This window comes from Xiphophorus couchianus, chromosome 11 (genome assembly GCF_001444195.1).
Source record: "Xiphophorus couchianus chromosome 11, X_couchianus-1.0, whole genome shotgun sequence".
In the NCBI taxonomy this organism is placed as follows: Eukaryota; Metazoa; Chordata; class Actinopteri; order Cyprinodontiformes; family Poeciliidae; genus Xiphophorus; species Xiphophorus couchianus.
Genome location: NC_040238.1, coordinates 19,882,477 through 19,897,677, shown reverse-complemented (window position 1 = coordinate 19,897,677; position 15,201 = coordinate 19,882,477). Strand labels below are relative to the sequence as shown.

Below are 15,201 nucleotides of genomic sequence, written 5' to 3'. Positions count from 1 at the left end.
CGTTTGACTTTACTTTTATTTGAGCTCTGTTTCATTTTTTTTTTTTTACCAATAAAAATGTTAAATGCGTGTTGCACTTAAAATAAAATGCTTTAGAGCAAAGCATTTTCATCAGTCAGAAGAGCAGCTGTATACCTTGTCTTTAAATGTACCTGCAAGGCTTTATAATAATTTATTTTTATATTTTTTAATTGAGCCTTTACTACAAATTTTACCCATAATGTTGATCAATTGAATAGAGTTAGCATAACGGTGCTAAAAATAGAGTTGTAGTTAGGCTATGCTAAGCTAAACAGGCTAATCACGTAACTAGAAAAATGAGTCTGTCCCCTGCCACTGTAACAAACAAATCTACTGCACAGTTTTTGCATGCTAAACTTGTCCATGTGTTTTGTTTGGGTTGATAAACAGTTTAGTTATTCAAGTTTCAGCCCACTGTTCATTGTAATCTAAGACTGCAGGGCTTTTAGATGAAATTGCAATCTTAGTGTGCCACCCTTCTACAGTTTGCAGACATGCCTCCGGCAGTAAGAAGAAGACACATACTTTATAACAACCTCTTCCCTCCATTTACCTACACACACGCGCGCACGCACGCACACGCACAAACAACAAGCCGAGAAAGAAGCATGAAAATACACAAAGTTGTATCAGCTCCGGGCGTTATATGTGTTTAATTATGTTCTTTACAGAAAGTAGCCCAAAACCAATGAGTGAGTTTGAAAAAAAAAATATATTATTACTTCTATAGGTTTTGCAATAATAAAAAAAGACCCGAACAGCTTGCATGGCTTAAACTTACAGCACACAGAATTTACCACAAGCTGGTTGCCGCTGATTGGTTCTTTAAAAAACTTCAAAGCATCATTCTGCATTTGTTTCTACGTCAAATTGTCCTAGTTACTGTGTACACATCCTATAAACAGTCGCCGCCTCGTTTTAAAGTGGTAGGTGGAGGTTTTCTCTTTCATGATGCAGCACCTGCGTCTCCTCTCCTCTCCCCGCCCCTCACCTCACCCTCCGCCGGACTCGGTTCCTCGTCGTCACCGCTGATGTCCACCTGCCTGGTCTGACTCTCCGACTGGTCCACTCCATTGAGGGCCGCCGAAATACTTAGGCAGCTCAGTGTCCCTACAGTCTGTTGCATAAAATGAGGTGCAGCGACGTTGAATTTAGACAGTGAAGCGCCACCTCTGCCGGGTGGAAATGCACGACGAAAGCGGCAAAGGAGCAGCCGACGGAGGCTCCGCCGGAGGAGGCACAGCAGCGGCAGCGCAGGTAAGAACTGAGCTTTGTTTTGTTTTGGGTTTTTTTTATTATTATTTTGTAATTTCTTAATTTTTTGTTTTGTTTTGAGCTCCCAAGACGTCACTCTATAAGTGCGTAAAATGTACAAGGTTTTTTTTTCCGCTTTAAATTTCACCGTCATCAGATGAAGCGGTCTAACCTGTCCGTCGACAATACTTTTTGTACAGATGTACTGGACGCGCCTGAGATAAAACTGAGATAAAACTATGGACCTGCTCACTCAACACATGTATGCATACAAACTATTCTCAAGAATAGTTTGAGAATCACACTGATACAGGTGATCCGCCAAGGAAACCGTCTTTTGTTCCGTCTCTAATGTAAGCTAAAATAGTTTCTTCCCAGGTGCAGCTTGTTGTGAACTCATTTGACTTATAAACTTCTTCTTGAATTCAGTTATAATCATTTAAAATCTCTAATTAGTTAAAGATAATAATAATAAGAAAAGAAAACCACTTGCTGTATTTTCTGCTCTGTCAGATGAAGATAATAATAGTAAATCTTTCTTATCTCTGCATAGTTTTGGTGATCACTTCCTAAATGTTTTTGTAACAGTTATTTATATAATTTATTTGTGTCTGCAATACAATTTCAGGCCTTCCTATTTCCTATACTTTACCAGGTTTTTTAAAGTATGTAAAACTTTTGAAGTAGGTAATTGATGACACCTTTCAGACTGGAACATAAAATGTTATAACAATAAAACTGAACTCATATAAATAATTCATCTTTAAACTCTGAACAAATAGTGTGACAGCACATAAAGCAGAAGCTCTGCTCTTATCTCCATTAAAGTTCCTCCTTGTGACCTGGCATAACTTCCTCTGTAGTTTAGATGTTGATTGTTTTTGTAGGAAGAACTAAACAGTACATTATAATTCTATGGTTTTGAGTTTCGTCTGATACATGTTAAACAAAGTGTTCTTAGATCTAAGCTTCAAAGTGTCTTTCAAAAGTATCGATACCATTTGAAATGTCTGACGTAATGTTTATTGAATAAAGCAACCGTTTTTATTTACTCTTAATATAGAAATATCATTCTCACTGTGAAGCATGGTAGTGGCAGAATAATGCCATTACCATGTTTCCAGTCAGCAAGGAGAGAGAAGCTGGTGTTGATTTAAAGACACCAAGATCAAAATTCAGGACAATCTTCTTAAAAGAAAACATGTTAGAAACTACCTGTTTGTTTTTGTTTGGTTATTTGATTTCTATCGCTGTTATTCGCTCTATTATCTGGTTAATTATTTTGTAGATCAATGCCCCTTTTGTGCTTTTTCTCACTCTATAATGTTTGTTGTGTTTATGTCTGCTGGTGAATAATAAATATGTTAAAGAAAACTTGTAAACCCAGTGGTTGGGCGCTGGGGCAGTCATTCATCCAGCAGCCTGTCGTGTTTTTGAGTTAAAAAAATGTTTAAAGTTGACAGGAAATTTGAAATATCACTTGTGAAATATTGGAAGGTCAATACCTGAACACCAAAGTGTTAAAAAATGCAAACATTTTAAAAAGACTTTAATAAATAAGCAATCCTGGTGGCCCGCCAGGCTTATAATACACTTGCTGAAACCCTGTAAAGACCTGAGACTGGGGGAGAGATTCACCTTCCAGAAGGACAAAGCACTACAGCCAATGAAATGCAATGAAATGAAATGGCGTCTTTCCATCAACACAAGCTTCTCTCTCCTTGCTGAGTAGAAACATGGTAATGGCATTATTCTGCCACTACCATGCTTCACAGTGTGAATGATATTTCTATATTAAGAGTAAATAACAATGCAATGAAATGGTTTAAATAAACACATATGTGTGTGTTAAAATGGTCAGCTCAAAGCCTAAACATACATCTAGTTGAATATGTGAACATTTCTATGAATAGATGTGCACAGCTCTGTTTGACTTTGTCTCTTTTCTGGACAAACGCATTAAAGGAACTGCTGCTGCAACAAATGCGCTCTGCTTTTCCTCTTATAGCATCACATCACTGTTGCCATTAACTGTGTAGTTTTCTTTCTGTTAAAAGGGAGTTGCTCCTTTCTATTGTTGCAAAATGCTTGCTCGGTGTGACGAGATTGCTGTAAGCTTACGGACTCAATCAGTCCTTAAGTTTCCCAAACTTGCTTAGATAGAAGAAAACTTTCACCAATTGGCATTATCTACAGAATTTAATAATCAATCACATGTATTTTATTGGATTTAAATTGGTCTATGACTGAACTGGATAATTATCTGTATTAAATCAAAACCACAAACAAAATATGAGTTAAGAGGTGTTAATAATGTAAAGTAATTCTTGTAGTATTACATCCACTAAATTTCCTTATAGTTATGAACAGCTTTACATTGATTAGCTATCAGTAACAATCAAAGATTTCTCGCATTGGAATGTATTTTTTTTTTTTCCATTTTTTTCTCCGAAGAGTTTTTGCGGCGCTAGTGGCTCATATTTTTTCAACAGTAGGCAGGTGAGGAGAGGGGGGAAGACATGCGGCAAAGGTCGTTGGGACCGGGAGTCGAACCCGCGATGTCCGCGTCCAAACATGGGGCGTGCTAACCCCCTGCGCCACCACAGCACGCCCCATTGCAATGTATTTCTACTAATGTCATTAAATGTGCAATTTAATTTTATATCTTTTAGAATGGGCATACTGTTTCTCCAAATGGCTACAACCCAGCAATTACACCGACCCCACCGCAGCAGTCTGATACCCGAGTCTCCAGTCCCGTTCCCGCTCCGGCTGCGATTATCCCAAGGGATCAGTGGGGCGGGAAGTACGAGTTCCTTCTGTCCTGTATCGGCTACTGCGTGGGTCTGGGCAACGTGTGGAGGTTCCCGTACCTGTGTTACCGCAATGGAGGAGGTGAGCTAGCATTAAGCATGCTGCATATCCTGATTTTAAAACCGAGGCATGTGTGCTTAATGGTTCCCGGCTTTAATTTGGATTAGAGGTTGTCTTTGCATAAGTCCATGGGTGTTGGCTTTGGTCCTCAACATGCTGGCTTATTTGGCAGATTCTCTGCAAAATCGAGTGTCTCACAGCATTTACAAACCATCTGAGCAAAAATAGTATTTTCCCTTGATTACACACTAGACTTGAAGTCTGTTTTCTATCCACTCATCTGAGATTAGACATGTTGAAGCTTGACTGACTGTAGAAAAGATTAGCGTCTTTCTATGAAGCTGTCTCCTAAAATTGATGGTTTTATAATCAAATCTGCCTTCACAAGCAGTATAGAATCCCAGAATATTACTGTCATTTTAAAAAAAGAAATTCATTACCAGCTTTGGTTTTCCTCATCTTGGCCTGTTTCCCTTCTTCACAGGCGTGTTTCTCATCCCGTATTTCATTATGCTGTTTGTGACGGGAGTTCCTCTCTTCCTCATGGAGCTGAGTTTAGGCCAGTATGGCTCAGCTGGCCCAATCATGGTGTGGAAATGCTGCCCTCTGCTTAAAGGTAATAACCTCCCTCATCCAGTTTTTCTGGCTGGTTAGTATGCCCACCTTACCAGTGATAATTTATAAAGACTTAATGTCTCCAAATTCACCATGAACTGCAGCATTAATTCTTCAGAAATCTCCATGTTGTCTGTTTTGCTTCATGTCACGTTGCTCCAACCCAACAGCACAATCCGGTAAAATTACAGGTTTCTGACTCATGTTAGCGTGCCACCTCATTGCTCATGTGTCTTGCAGTTCAAGCTAAACATTCCTGACTGCTTTAGTTGCCAAAAGTGAAACATATTTCATTTTAAACAAATATTGGATCTGGATGAAAGTAGCTAACACAGTTCAACTATTTTTTTAAAATTAATTTATGGTTCAGGTTGTGTAAAAGTTCACAATACAAGTTGCTGAGTCACTAAGTTGACCACATCACTAATTACACAGTGACTCTTACAAGTGTAAACACCGTCGTTAAAACGCCTGTTTTTTGGTTTTTTTGTGACACACAATTCAACTGAAAAACATTGGTCATATTTAACATAAAAAGTACACTGCAAAATACAAAATCTTACCAAGTATTTTTGGTCTAGTTTCTAGTGCAAATATCTTAGTTTTGTCTTCTTTCAAATACACTAATTTATGGGTAAATTTTCAGCAAGATACAGTAGCTCGTTTTACGTAAATAATTTCTTAATATTGATAAAAGATAGTTTCATTGGTAAATTATTGAATTTATAACAAGACATTTTCCCCCATGTGATAAGAGAAATAAATCTTCCAATGGAACTAGTACTTTTTATCAATATTAATGTATTATTTACTTAAAATGAGCTACTGTATCTTGCTGAGAAGTTACTTATAAGTTAGTTTTGTCTTATTTCAGGTATACTACAATTTTAGGTTTTTGCTGTGTAGAAACGTACAATAATTTGTTTGCATGAGTGTGTCCATTCATGCTGTATTAAATCACAGTTACAGTCTCAACATTTAGTCTACTTGTGTTCGCACCTCCAATCGATTACTGTGAGCCGAATCTGATGAATGTGAAATAAAGATGAGCTGATCTAGCAGGAGTTTCCTCTTTCCCTCTTTTTCATCTTTTAACAAAAGCTTCGGTCTTAAAACAGGTTACAAAATGTGAAAATGATCTTATTGTACAAAGGTATGAGTCACCTGAAGAATACCAAAAAAATCTGTGCATTATTTATATGCCGTGGCTCAAGGAAGGCAGTCGACAACCAATATGAAAAAACGAGACTGAAACTAGGCAGAGGTTGCCAAGAGGAAAACAGCAACACCTAAAAGAGCTTCATGAATTTCTAGCTAGTCCTTCTTGTGATCTACATGTGATAAAACTTTCTGTATTCTGAATGTTTAGGTGTTTGCAAGAAAGCTGAAGATGATATGTTTGAGTATCACTGAGACCGAGCAAACACCTAGAGTAACAATAGATAACTTCATGAGAGGAAAATCAAAATTCTAAGGGCCAGGCTAGCATTCAGTACTAAATGTGACAAAAAAAGTGATGTTCTCAAAAAGTTTTTGTTTAAAGTTGTGTGCGCTCTTATTCAGTTGAGTTCCACCTTTCCTTGTTTCGGAAAAATGTCACATTATTTGTAGGGGAAAAGTTTGAAATGATTAAACACAATCTCATTTTCTTTGCCAAAATGACATGTTTTTGTAAAAGGTGTGAAGACTTCTGAGAGCAACTGTAGTTAACACTACCTAAAAATGCAGTTCAACTTAATTTCAATTAGCAAGCCAGTTGTTCAATCCAGGAAAGCTTCCAGTTGTTGACTCACATAGACTCACCATCACACCGTATGCATGGTGTAGCTAATGCTAATGATAAAATCCTGATACATCTGCAATTTAAAAGTTCAATATATGTGTTTAAGGGGCGTGCCGTGGTGGCGTAGTGGTTAGCGCGACCCATATTTGGAGGCCTTGAGTCCTCGACGCGGCCGTCGCGGGTTCGACTCCTGGACCCGACGACATTTGCCGCATGTCTTCCCCCCTCTCCTTCCCTGTTTCCTGTCAGCCCACTATCATATAAGGGACACTAGAGCCCACAAAAGACCCTCTGGAGGGGTAAAAAAAAAAAAAAATATATATATATATATATTATATACAGCATACTGTACATATATATGTGTGTTTAATTCAAAAAGCAAATAGCATGAATGTTTTTATTACAAGAAACAAAAATAAATCAAACTCGAGTTGGTTTTACAAAGGTAAACAATTTGTTGAAGTTAAAATGCCAGAATCACATTAGCATGTTGAAGCTAAAGAACAAAAAAATGTTTTCATTTTTTTACAGTACAACCCAACGTATTCTGAATATTGCAATTAGGGGAGAATATGATAAAAATTTTAACATAAACCTTTTTTTTTTACACATTTTTACATAATAGTGTCTGGGGTTTTTTCTTACACTCATACTTGTGTCTTCTTATGCAGGCATTGGGATTGGGATGCTGTGTGTGTCCACGTTGGTGTGTCTCTACTACAACGTGATCATAGCGTGGACGTTTTACTACCTGGGCAGCTCTTTCCAAAGCCCCTTGCCCTGGTCATGTGACGCCGTGGCCAATGTCGCTATCTGTGCTAATCGCACCGTTGGTAATAGCTCCTCGGAAAGACCCCGATCCCCTACAGAGATTTTCTGGAAGTAAGTGCATTGTTTCCACCACAGTTCATACTTGAAATACAAATTGTGTTTCTCTCTAATGTGACTAAACAAAAATTTTAATCAACGACATCCTCCATACTTATTAACTCCCACTGCAAAGAAAAGCATTAAAATAAATGCATTTTCTAACAGTGTAATGTATGGAGGGAATCCCATGTTAAGAATTTTCTTTAGAAAAATAGTCAAAGATCTGTCTTCCTATATTTGTAAAATGTTATATAATGCTGAGTGTGGTCGTTTTGGCAAAAGGCGGTTGAAAAAGGTGTAAAATTTCTCATTTATTTATCTGAGGTAATGTAACTTCAATGGGTTAATATTCTAAGCTCTTTTAAATGAAGGTATTAGTAAATTTAAAGGCTGATTTAAAGGTAGATTAGTTTTTAAAAATATTAAATAGATTTATATCCTCTTGTTACCTATTGCTAAAATCTATTTTTCAGCAAATATGTGGACATTCCATACATCCAATCATTATTTATTATCAAAGCTTATTTCCACACTTGCAATTCATTTTAAATTTGGTAAACCAGGAGTGCATTTTAATAAATATTTAAACTTTTCAGAAAATACTACCATTATTGGAATGTTGCACTTGGAGAAAAACATTTTTAGGGACATAAAATTCTAAAAAAACAAATACATCTAAAGATCAAATATAAATGGCATTAGTTAAGCAGGTATGATTTAAAATGCTTCCATAATTAATGTTTGCTCATCTTACAGTGAGAAAGTACTGGGCGTTGTGAACAGTGAGGGTCTTCACGACCCGGGCCCTGTGCGGTGGCCCCTTGCTCTGTGCCTGTTAGCTGCCTGGATCATCATCTTCCTCTGTATGCTTAAAGGCATCCGCAGCTCTGGCAAGGTGAACTACTGCAATGTTTCCACCAAACAATAAAAAATAAATCAATTTTGAAACTCCCAACTCAATCTGTTTCCCATACTTCTCTATTTTCTGAATTTAACATTTGTGACGTCTGTGTTCTTTAGGTGGTTTATGTAACGGCCACCTTCCCATACTTTGTCCTAATTGTTTTGATCATCAGAGGTGCGACACTGGAGGGATCGCTCCAGGGCGTCGCTTTCTACCTCACGCCAGACTGGAGCCGTTTAGCTAACGCACAGGTACGTCAGAGCTCAATGCATGTTGCTTTGTAATACTATCCACTCCTCTTCAACTTTTTCATATTTTGTGACTTTACAACCACAGACCACCGTATTTTCTCTGTTTTCATTGATGGACCAATGCACAGTGCATAATTGTGAAAGGGAAAGAATATTATATGATTTTAAAATTTATTCACATGTAACAATTCAGCAATTCTAAGCATTCAGCAATAGTTCTAGAACATTTCTTTGTTATTATAGCTACAGCTGTTTCTGGCAGCTTTGCACATTTAGTGGCTTAAGTTTTTGTGCATTGTTCTTTGTAGAATGCTGAAATTCAAACTCATTCAGATTGAAAATTGAGCATTTGTGAATGTTCATGCCCAAGTCTCATCACAGGTTCTCTATCAGATTTATGACGTGTTGAACAGTGCTTCATGAGGTGTTCAAATCTTGGTTACACTGAATTTTCTGTAGGGATTTCAAAATGAAAGGAACCAAATATAAATGCATGCCACGCTTGTTCAAAAACCCTGTGTTTTTTACTTTAATAATGCACGAATACACACTCCTTTATGTTGGTCTGTCACATAAAATCCCGTAAAATTCTTTGAATTTTGGATACAGTGTGACAAACTGTGAAATTGAAATAGCTGACAAAGCCCTGCATGTAACATGTAAAGTCACAGTTCTCAAATATTTCAAAAAAACCTAAACATAAAAAAAGCATCCAGCACAGACAAATAAATAAAATATTTATTATATATGAGTTAAAATTCATAACCTAATTAAATAACCATGCTAAATGTGCTTAATGCAAACCTTCCAGACATTGACCAAGGCAGACATACAAATTCTTAAAAAAATAATTTAATTAAAGGAGGTGTGACAAACTGTGTAAGCTACACTACAAACTCTCTCCATGACCCAATTGGGCTGAGAGGTTTTTAAAAAACTTGCATATTTTTTTTTCATGATCCACACTGAATTTTCCCTGAAACATTTCAGGTCTGGAATGACGCAGCCTCTCAGATCTTCTACTCGTTGGGCATTGGGGTTGGTGGGCTGCTTTCTATGGCATCTTACAATAAATTCGACAACAACGTCATCAGGTAGGTGGGCTGTATTATGCACTCTATCAATACAGTCAATCCTGAACACTTTATTTCTGTTGATAACATTTGCTGTTGACTTCAGGGACACTATTGTTATCACAATCGGGAACTGCGGCACCAGCTTCTTTGCGGGATTTGCTATATTCTCCATCCTGGGTCACATGGCATGGAGGAAGGGAGTGCCTGTTGGAGAGGTGGCAGACAGAGGTAGCCGCCATGCTTCTTTATTTGTCCACATGTTTGGCGTTGCAGCCACTGACCGCAGAAACCCTAAACATAATCCATTTGTGTCCTCAGGTCCTGGTTTGGCTTTTGTTGCTTATCCAGAAGCTCTTGCTCTGCTGCCTGGCTCAGTGTTTTGGTCAATTATGTTCTTCCTCATGCTGTTCATGCTTGGGGTCGATACTCTGGTAAGATTGACTGATCAGGAAGAATGGGAATCTGTTTGTCAGAGGGTTGACATCACACCTTTTTCTCCTGGCAGTTCGGTAACATGGAGGGCATCACCACAGCTGTACTGGATGAGTTCCCAAACCTCAGAAGGAACACCTTCCACAAGTCCTTGTTCCTGGGAGCCCTGTGTTTCACCTTCTACCTAATGGGCCTTCTGTTAGTGACAGATGTGAGTCATTTGTGAATAATGTGGATTTCTTTCCCTTTATGATGATGGATTGCTAACAGAAAAAGTGAAAAAAAGCTGTTAGAGGCTGCAAAAGACATAAGGTTGAGACAAAGTTTCACATTCCAGCACAACAATGGGTCTTCACAAGCAAAGATACAATAGAAGGGTCTAAATAAATGCATATATCTGTGTTAGAATGGCCTAGTCAAAGTCTAAACCAAAAATCCAATTGAGAATCTGACGCAAAATTTGAAAACTAAGGTTGACAAATTTACAGACCCGTTCAATAAATTAAAATATTATTGGAAAATTTGTTTGTTCAGTTGCTCAATTTGTTGCGAGAAACACATTATATAAATTAATTACACACAGATAGATGTTTTTATGTCTGTATTTCTATTACTTCTATCTGTGATTTTTGATTTGAAGATAAGGAAAACACAAGCCAAATCAAAATAAATTGGTCAGAAATGTGAGCTTAATGAAAAGCATGTCTTAATATCTACTTAGATTATTTTCAAAAGATACTTTTAAGCTGAAAAGTGAGCCTAATTGGATTGTGTATTCTGATTTATTGAATATGACTGTATATTATATATTCTTGCAAAGATTCAGTAAAAATCAAACTAGATGTGCTAAGCTGGCAGATGTATCCACAAACAACTTGAAACTGTAATTGCAATAAAAGAAACTGTGTTTCTACAAAGCATTGACTGGGAAAGAGTTTAATAAGAGTGCTTACCACAATATTTAGATTCTTATTTATAAAAATTAGATAAATTATGATAAAGTTTGACAGTCATAAATACTTTTGCAATGCACCGTTAAGTTTTGACATTCATATTCCCTCCCTGTTGTTCGTGTCTCAATAGGGAGGGATTTACTGGTTCACTCTCATCGACTCCTTCAGCACCAGCTTCGGCCTCATCATCATCACCCTATTCATGTGCATTGGCATCTCCTTCTTCTATGGTATCCCATCTCACATTCCTTACCGTCACTTGCCATCCCTAACTAATCCCATCATTCCACTGTACGAGTTTCAGGGCAGCTAGTCTCTGTTGTCCTGGTGATAATTCAGTTTCTAACATGCATCTCTTCGCTGACTTAATTTTGACAGGAGTCAACCAGTTTTGTCAGGACATTATTGACATGATCTGCCACTGCCCTCCGTGGTGCAGCAAAGTGCTGATCTACTTCAAAGCCTGCTGGGTTTTCTGCACACCGTTTCTCCTCCTGGTGAGTCCAAGCAAATGTGTATGAAATCAGTTATTTCCCACTCTTTACAGGAAAACATCAAATTTACTATAAATATGTCAATATGAACTATTTTAGGTTAAGATAACTTGTTAAGATAACTCCCAAAATCCTAGTTTTTGTGAGTTATGCTCAAAATAATCAACATCCTCTTGTGTTAATCCTAAACTGAGTTATATTTAACCCTTTATGACCTAAATTTCAAATCTCCGCCTGGATATTTTTGCTTATTTTAATTGCACGCAGTTCTTTAAATGTCCTGTGAGTAAATATATATTTGCCCATTTATCCATAACAACTGGAACTTTCAATATCTAGCGAGTTATTTTCGCAATTTACCGTCTATTAAAAGAGCGCCCCCCTGATTAATTTCACTCCCTGCTACGGCGGGGGTGAAATTACCGTAATAGCCCGATATTTCCTGAAAAGCGCAACATCTCCCCTTTCAGAAACCGTTGGAATTTCTCAGATAGCGCAACGTGTGGTGGAATTACGGTACTACAAATTTGGCTGGATCGTCTGCGCTCCTTTCGGTCTGGAAGGGTTAATTCACTCTCAGTATTGTTCTTTGATATTGTTAACCTTAATTACATCACTCACACTGTTATTACAGCTCTTTTATTGTGTGTTACCTGAAGCAGTTTTGCACTTGAAGTGAAAAGGTAACATGATCAGGGCTCGCACACACTGAATGAAGTAAAGAGCTGAAAGAAAGGAAATGATTACAGAATCCCAAGCTACCAAACAAACTAAAGTAATTGTAGTTGCTTTTTGTCCTGGAATATGTACCCAGGTTGAATATTTAGGGCAGAGACTCAATCTGATATCTTCCCCGTCTGCAGCATTTGTGTTGTCTATTTCTCCGCTGCCATTGATTCTCTCACCAGAATCATTTCTCTTCCTCTGTGCCTCTCCCACCACAGTTCATCCTGATCTACATTTTTTTGGAGATGTACAACACACCCCTCCATTACGGCTCTTATGTGTATCCGCGGTGGGGTAAAGGTTTGGGCGTGTGCATGGGTGCGACCTGCTGTTTGCAGATCCTCATTTGGGCCGTTGTGGCCATCAGCAAGGAAACTGGTTCGCTAAAAGAAGTGAGTATGCTGCTGGATTGGCACTGTGGGGTCCGGTTACAAGACTTTGCAAAAGTAGTCATGTTCTTTAAAGTTTTTTTCATGTTTGACCACATTATAACCACAACAAAGGTGTATTTTATTGGGATTTCATGTTATAGACCAACACAAAGTAATTGGCGACTGAAGAGTAGAAGGAAAATCAATGAGGCATTGTAGGAGTTCATGGACAGAGCTAATCCGTTTTAGAATTAAGTCCACAGTTGTTTTATATCCAATAAAACTGAGCCTAAACTATTTTGCAACAAGAAAAATAAAACATGCTGGTCTCTGGATCTGTGAAGCTGCTAGAGGCTTCACAGTCACAAAAGAGTTGGAGCTTTAATTGCTGTGAAAGGTGATTCTACAAGGAATGACCCTGAGGGGGCTGAATCCTAAAAAGCAATGCATGCATGAGTTTAAAAAACAACACTTTTTAGTACTCTTCTTCTTCATAACTATACAACATTTTATGGTGTTAAATCCCAAGGTTTGTGGCTGTAAAATACCAAAACATATACCCTCTTCACCTCTGTCATGGTCATACAAACAGTTCAAATCTCGCTTGATTAATCTGGTGCGGCTCTGACTTCTCCTTCGCAGCGCTTCAAGAAAGCAATCCGACCTCTGAACTCCTGGAGGGTAAATAACTCGAACAGTGAGGTGAGAAGTCAGGAGCACGTGGAGCCGGAGCGAGTGGAGGCTCCTTACACCGTCACGCTCACAGACCAGGACTTTACAGCAATTACATGGGAAACGGGAAGCAGTGCATAAGGAGGCAGCGGGAGGAATCTACAACAATGAGCAAACTATGATTTTAAGAGACCTTTTTTATTATTATTTTTATTATTATTTTGCTACCTGCTCCAGCAAGGCTCTGGTGGCAGATCAGACTGTGTCCTGCAGGCCAGTGTGGAATGAAAGATTTATTTATAATACTGTGTATGTACTGTATGTATGAATGATATTTTTAAGCAATTTATCTTGGATTGATTATGTTATACAAAGGTAAAGTTGAAAATTAGTTTGATTCATTTGTTATTATGTCGTTTTACAAACCACATATTAATTGAAAAACCAAGAAGGAAAACTATTTATGCTAATTTACCTGGAGAAGTGACTGCTCTTCATTATCCTGCCAGACTAAACTACTTAGTCATAAATATATTTTAACCACGTGTCTTATTTAAACTGAATGAAAAGTATGTCTTGAGAAGAAATACTTTTAAAATTACTTGCTAAATCAAGTATTAAAGAAGTGTCTATGCAACAAATTATTATTATTTTTTAAACTTTGCCTTACATGGATATGCATGGAGGGAAAATTCCACTGGAAAAGACCCTTCCCACTATGAAACATGGTGGTGGCAGCATCATGCTTTGGGGATGTTTTTTATTTGAGCAGAGTAGCTATAGGAAGGGCAATCCTGAAAACCTGCAGGCTGGAAAAAAGCAATGTATTTATTTTTATTAGCCTCCCTGTCCTATAGGCAAATATAACAATATCCTAGTAAAACTGCAGTGGTATTGTTGCCATGTCCTTAAGTATCAGAAATAGATATTTTTGTTTGTGGTCGTCTGTAGTGACAGAATGAACATAAACCTGCATATTTGTTTCCACTATGGTTGCACTTTTGACCCTGTGTCCCTGGAGACGCAGTTTGATTTAAGAGAGCATCTTGACTGCTTTGTGGCTGCTTGTGTTCAACGATCTGAGACCATCAGACTGTTGCTTTTCAAACGGTTTCAGTTTTACTTTGATTTTGTTGTTCCATGTTAACTTCAGATTCAGATCTCCAATTTTTGTTAAACATTTATCGGGCTTGTAATGTACTGAAAGTCTCTCCTTCTCACCTGGTGACAGTTTGATTAGACTCCAGCTCCCACATGACCTTGAATAAAGTTGAAAAATCTGGAAAATTAAGAATGAAATCAAAAATGCTTATTCTGTTTTTACTATGATGCTATAAACTGTATTGTGCAACTTAATTTTTGAAAAATATAATCATGGTTTCAACAAACCTGCTGCTGGGAAAGCAGGGATCACTGACAATAGTGTGCTTTGATTTCTCCTGCGTGTTTAAGACAATTAAACCTAATTTAGAACATTAGGAGACAGATGATGGCCACAACAACCACCTGGAAACGAGACAGAGTGTGTGAAATACAGGAGCACCACAGGGATCTATACCGTCACCATTCTCTTTCATTCTGTATGTCTCAGATTTTCAGCAGTCCTGTTATCTGTAGATGTACTCAGATGACAGCAGTTGGACATAAGAGATGGACAAGAGGATAACTAACGAATTAAGATGCCACAGTGGAGCCATGTAGAAAAAAGGAAAGAGAGCTGAGGAAGCTTTGGGCCTATCTTCTTCACAACAGTTACTGAATTAATAAAGGCTTCTTCAGATCTGCTGCAATAGAGGATCCTGGCTGATCACATCTGTAAACATCTGTAATGGCTTAGTGAAGACAGTAACGTTTCTTTGACATCTAAGTTACTTTTTAAGACGAGTAAAGTATTAAGACATTGCA

At 37.8% G+C, this 15,201-nt stretch overlaps 1 protein-coding gene across 1 annotated transcript; it reads left to right on the top strand.

The window, feature by feature from the left end:
- Nucleotides 1–299: 299 nt before the first annotated feature.
- Nucleotides 300–14,587, top strand: slc6a7 (solute carrier family 6 member 7). The gene is made up of 14 exons (XM_028031035.1): nucleotides 300–1,278; nucleotides 3,948–4,170; nucleotides 4,634–4,765; nucleotides 7,219–7,429; nucleotides 8,174–8,312; nucleotides 8,438–8,572; nucleotides 9,563–9,666; nucleotides 9,752–9,876; nucleotides 9,967–10,079; nucleotides 10,154–10,291; nucleotides 11,164–11,263; nucleotides 11,412–11,530; nucleotides 12,472–12,645; nucleotides 13,267–14,587. The coding sequence occupies exons 1-14, from the start codon at nucleotides 1,207–1,209 to the stop codon at nucleotides 13,435–13,437; spliced, it is 1,956 nt and encodes a 651-aa protein (XP_027886836.1). The 5' UTR covers nucleotides 300–1,206; the 3' UTR covers nucleotides 13,438–14,587.
- Nucleotides 14,588–15,201: the final 614 nt, after the last annotated feature.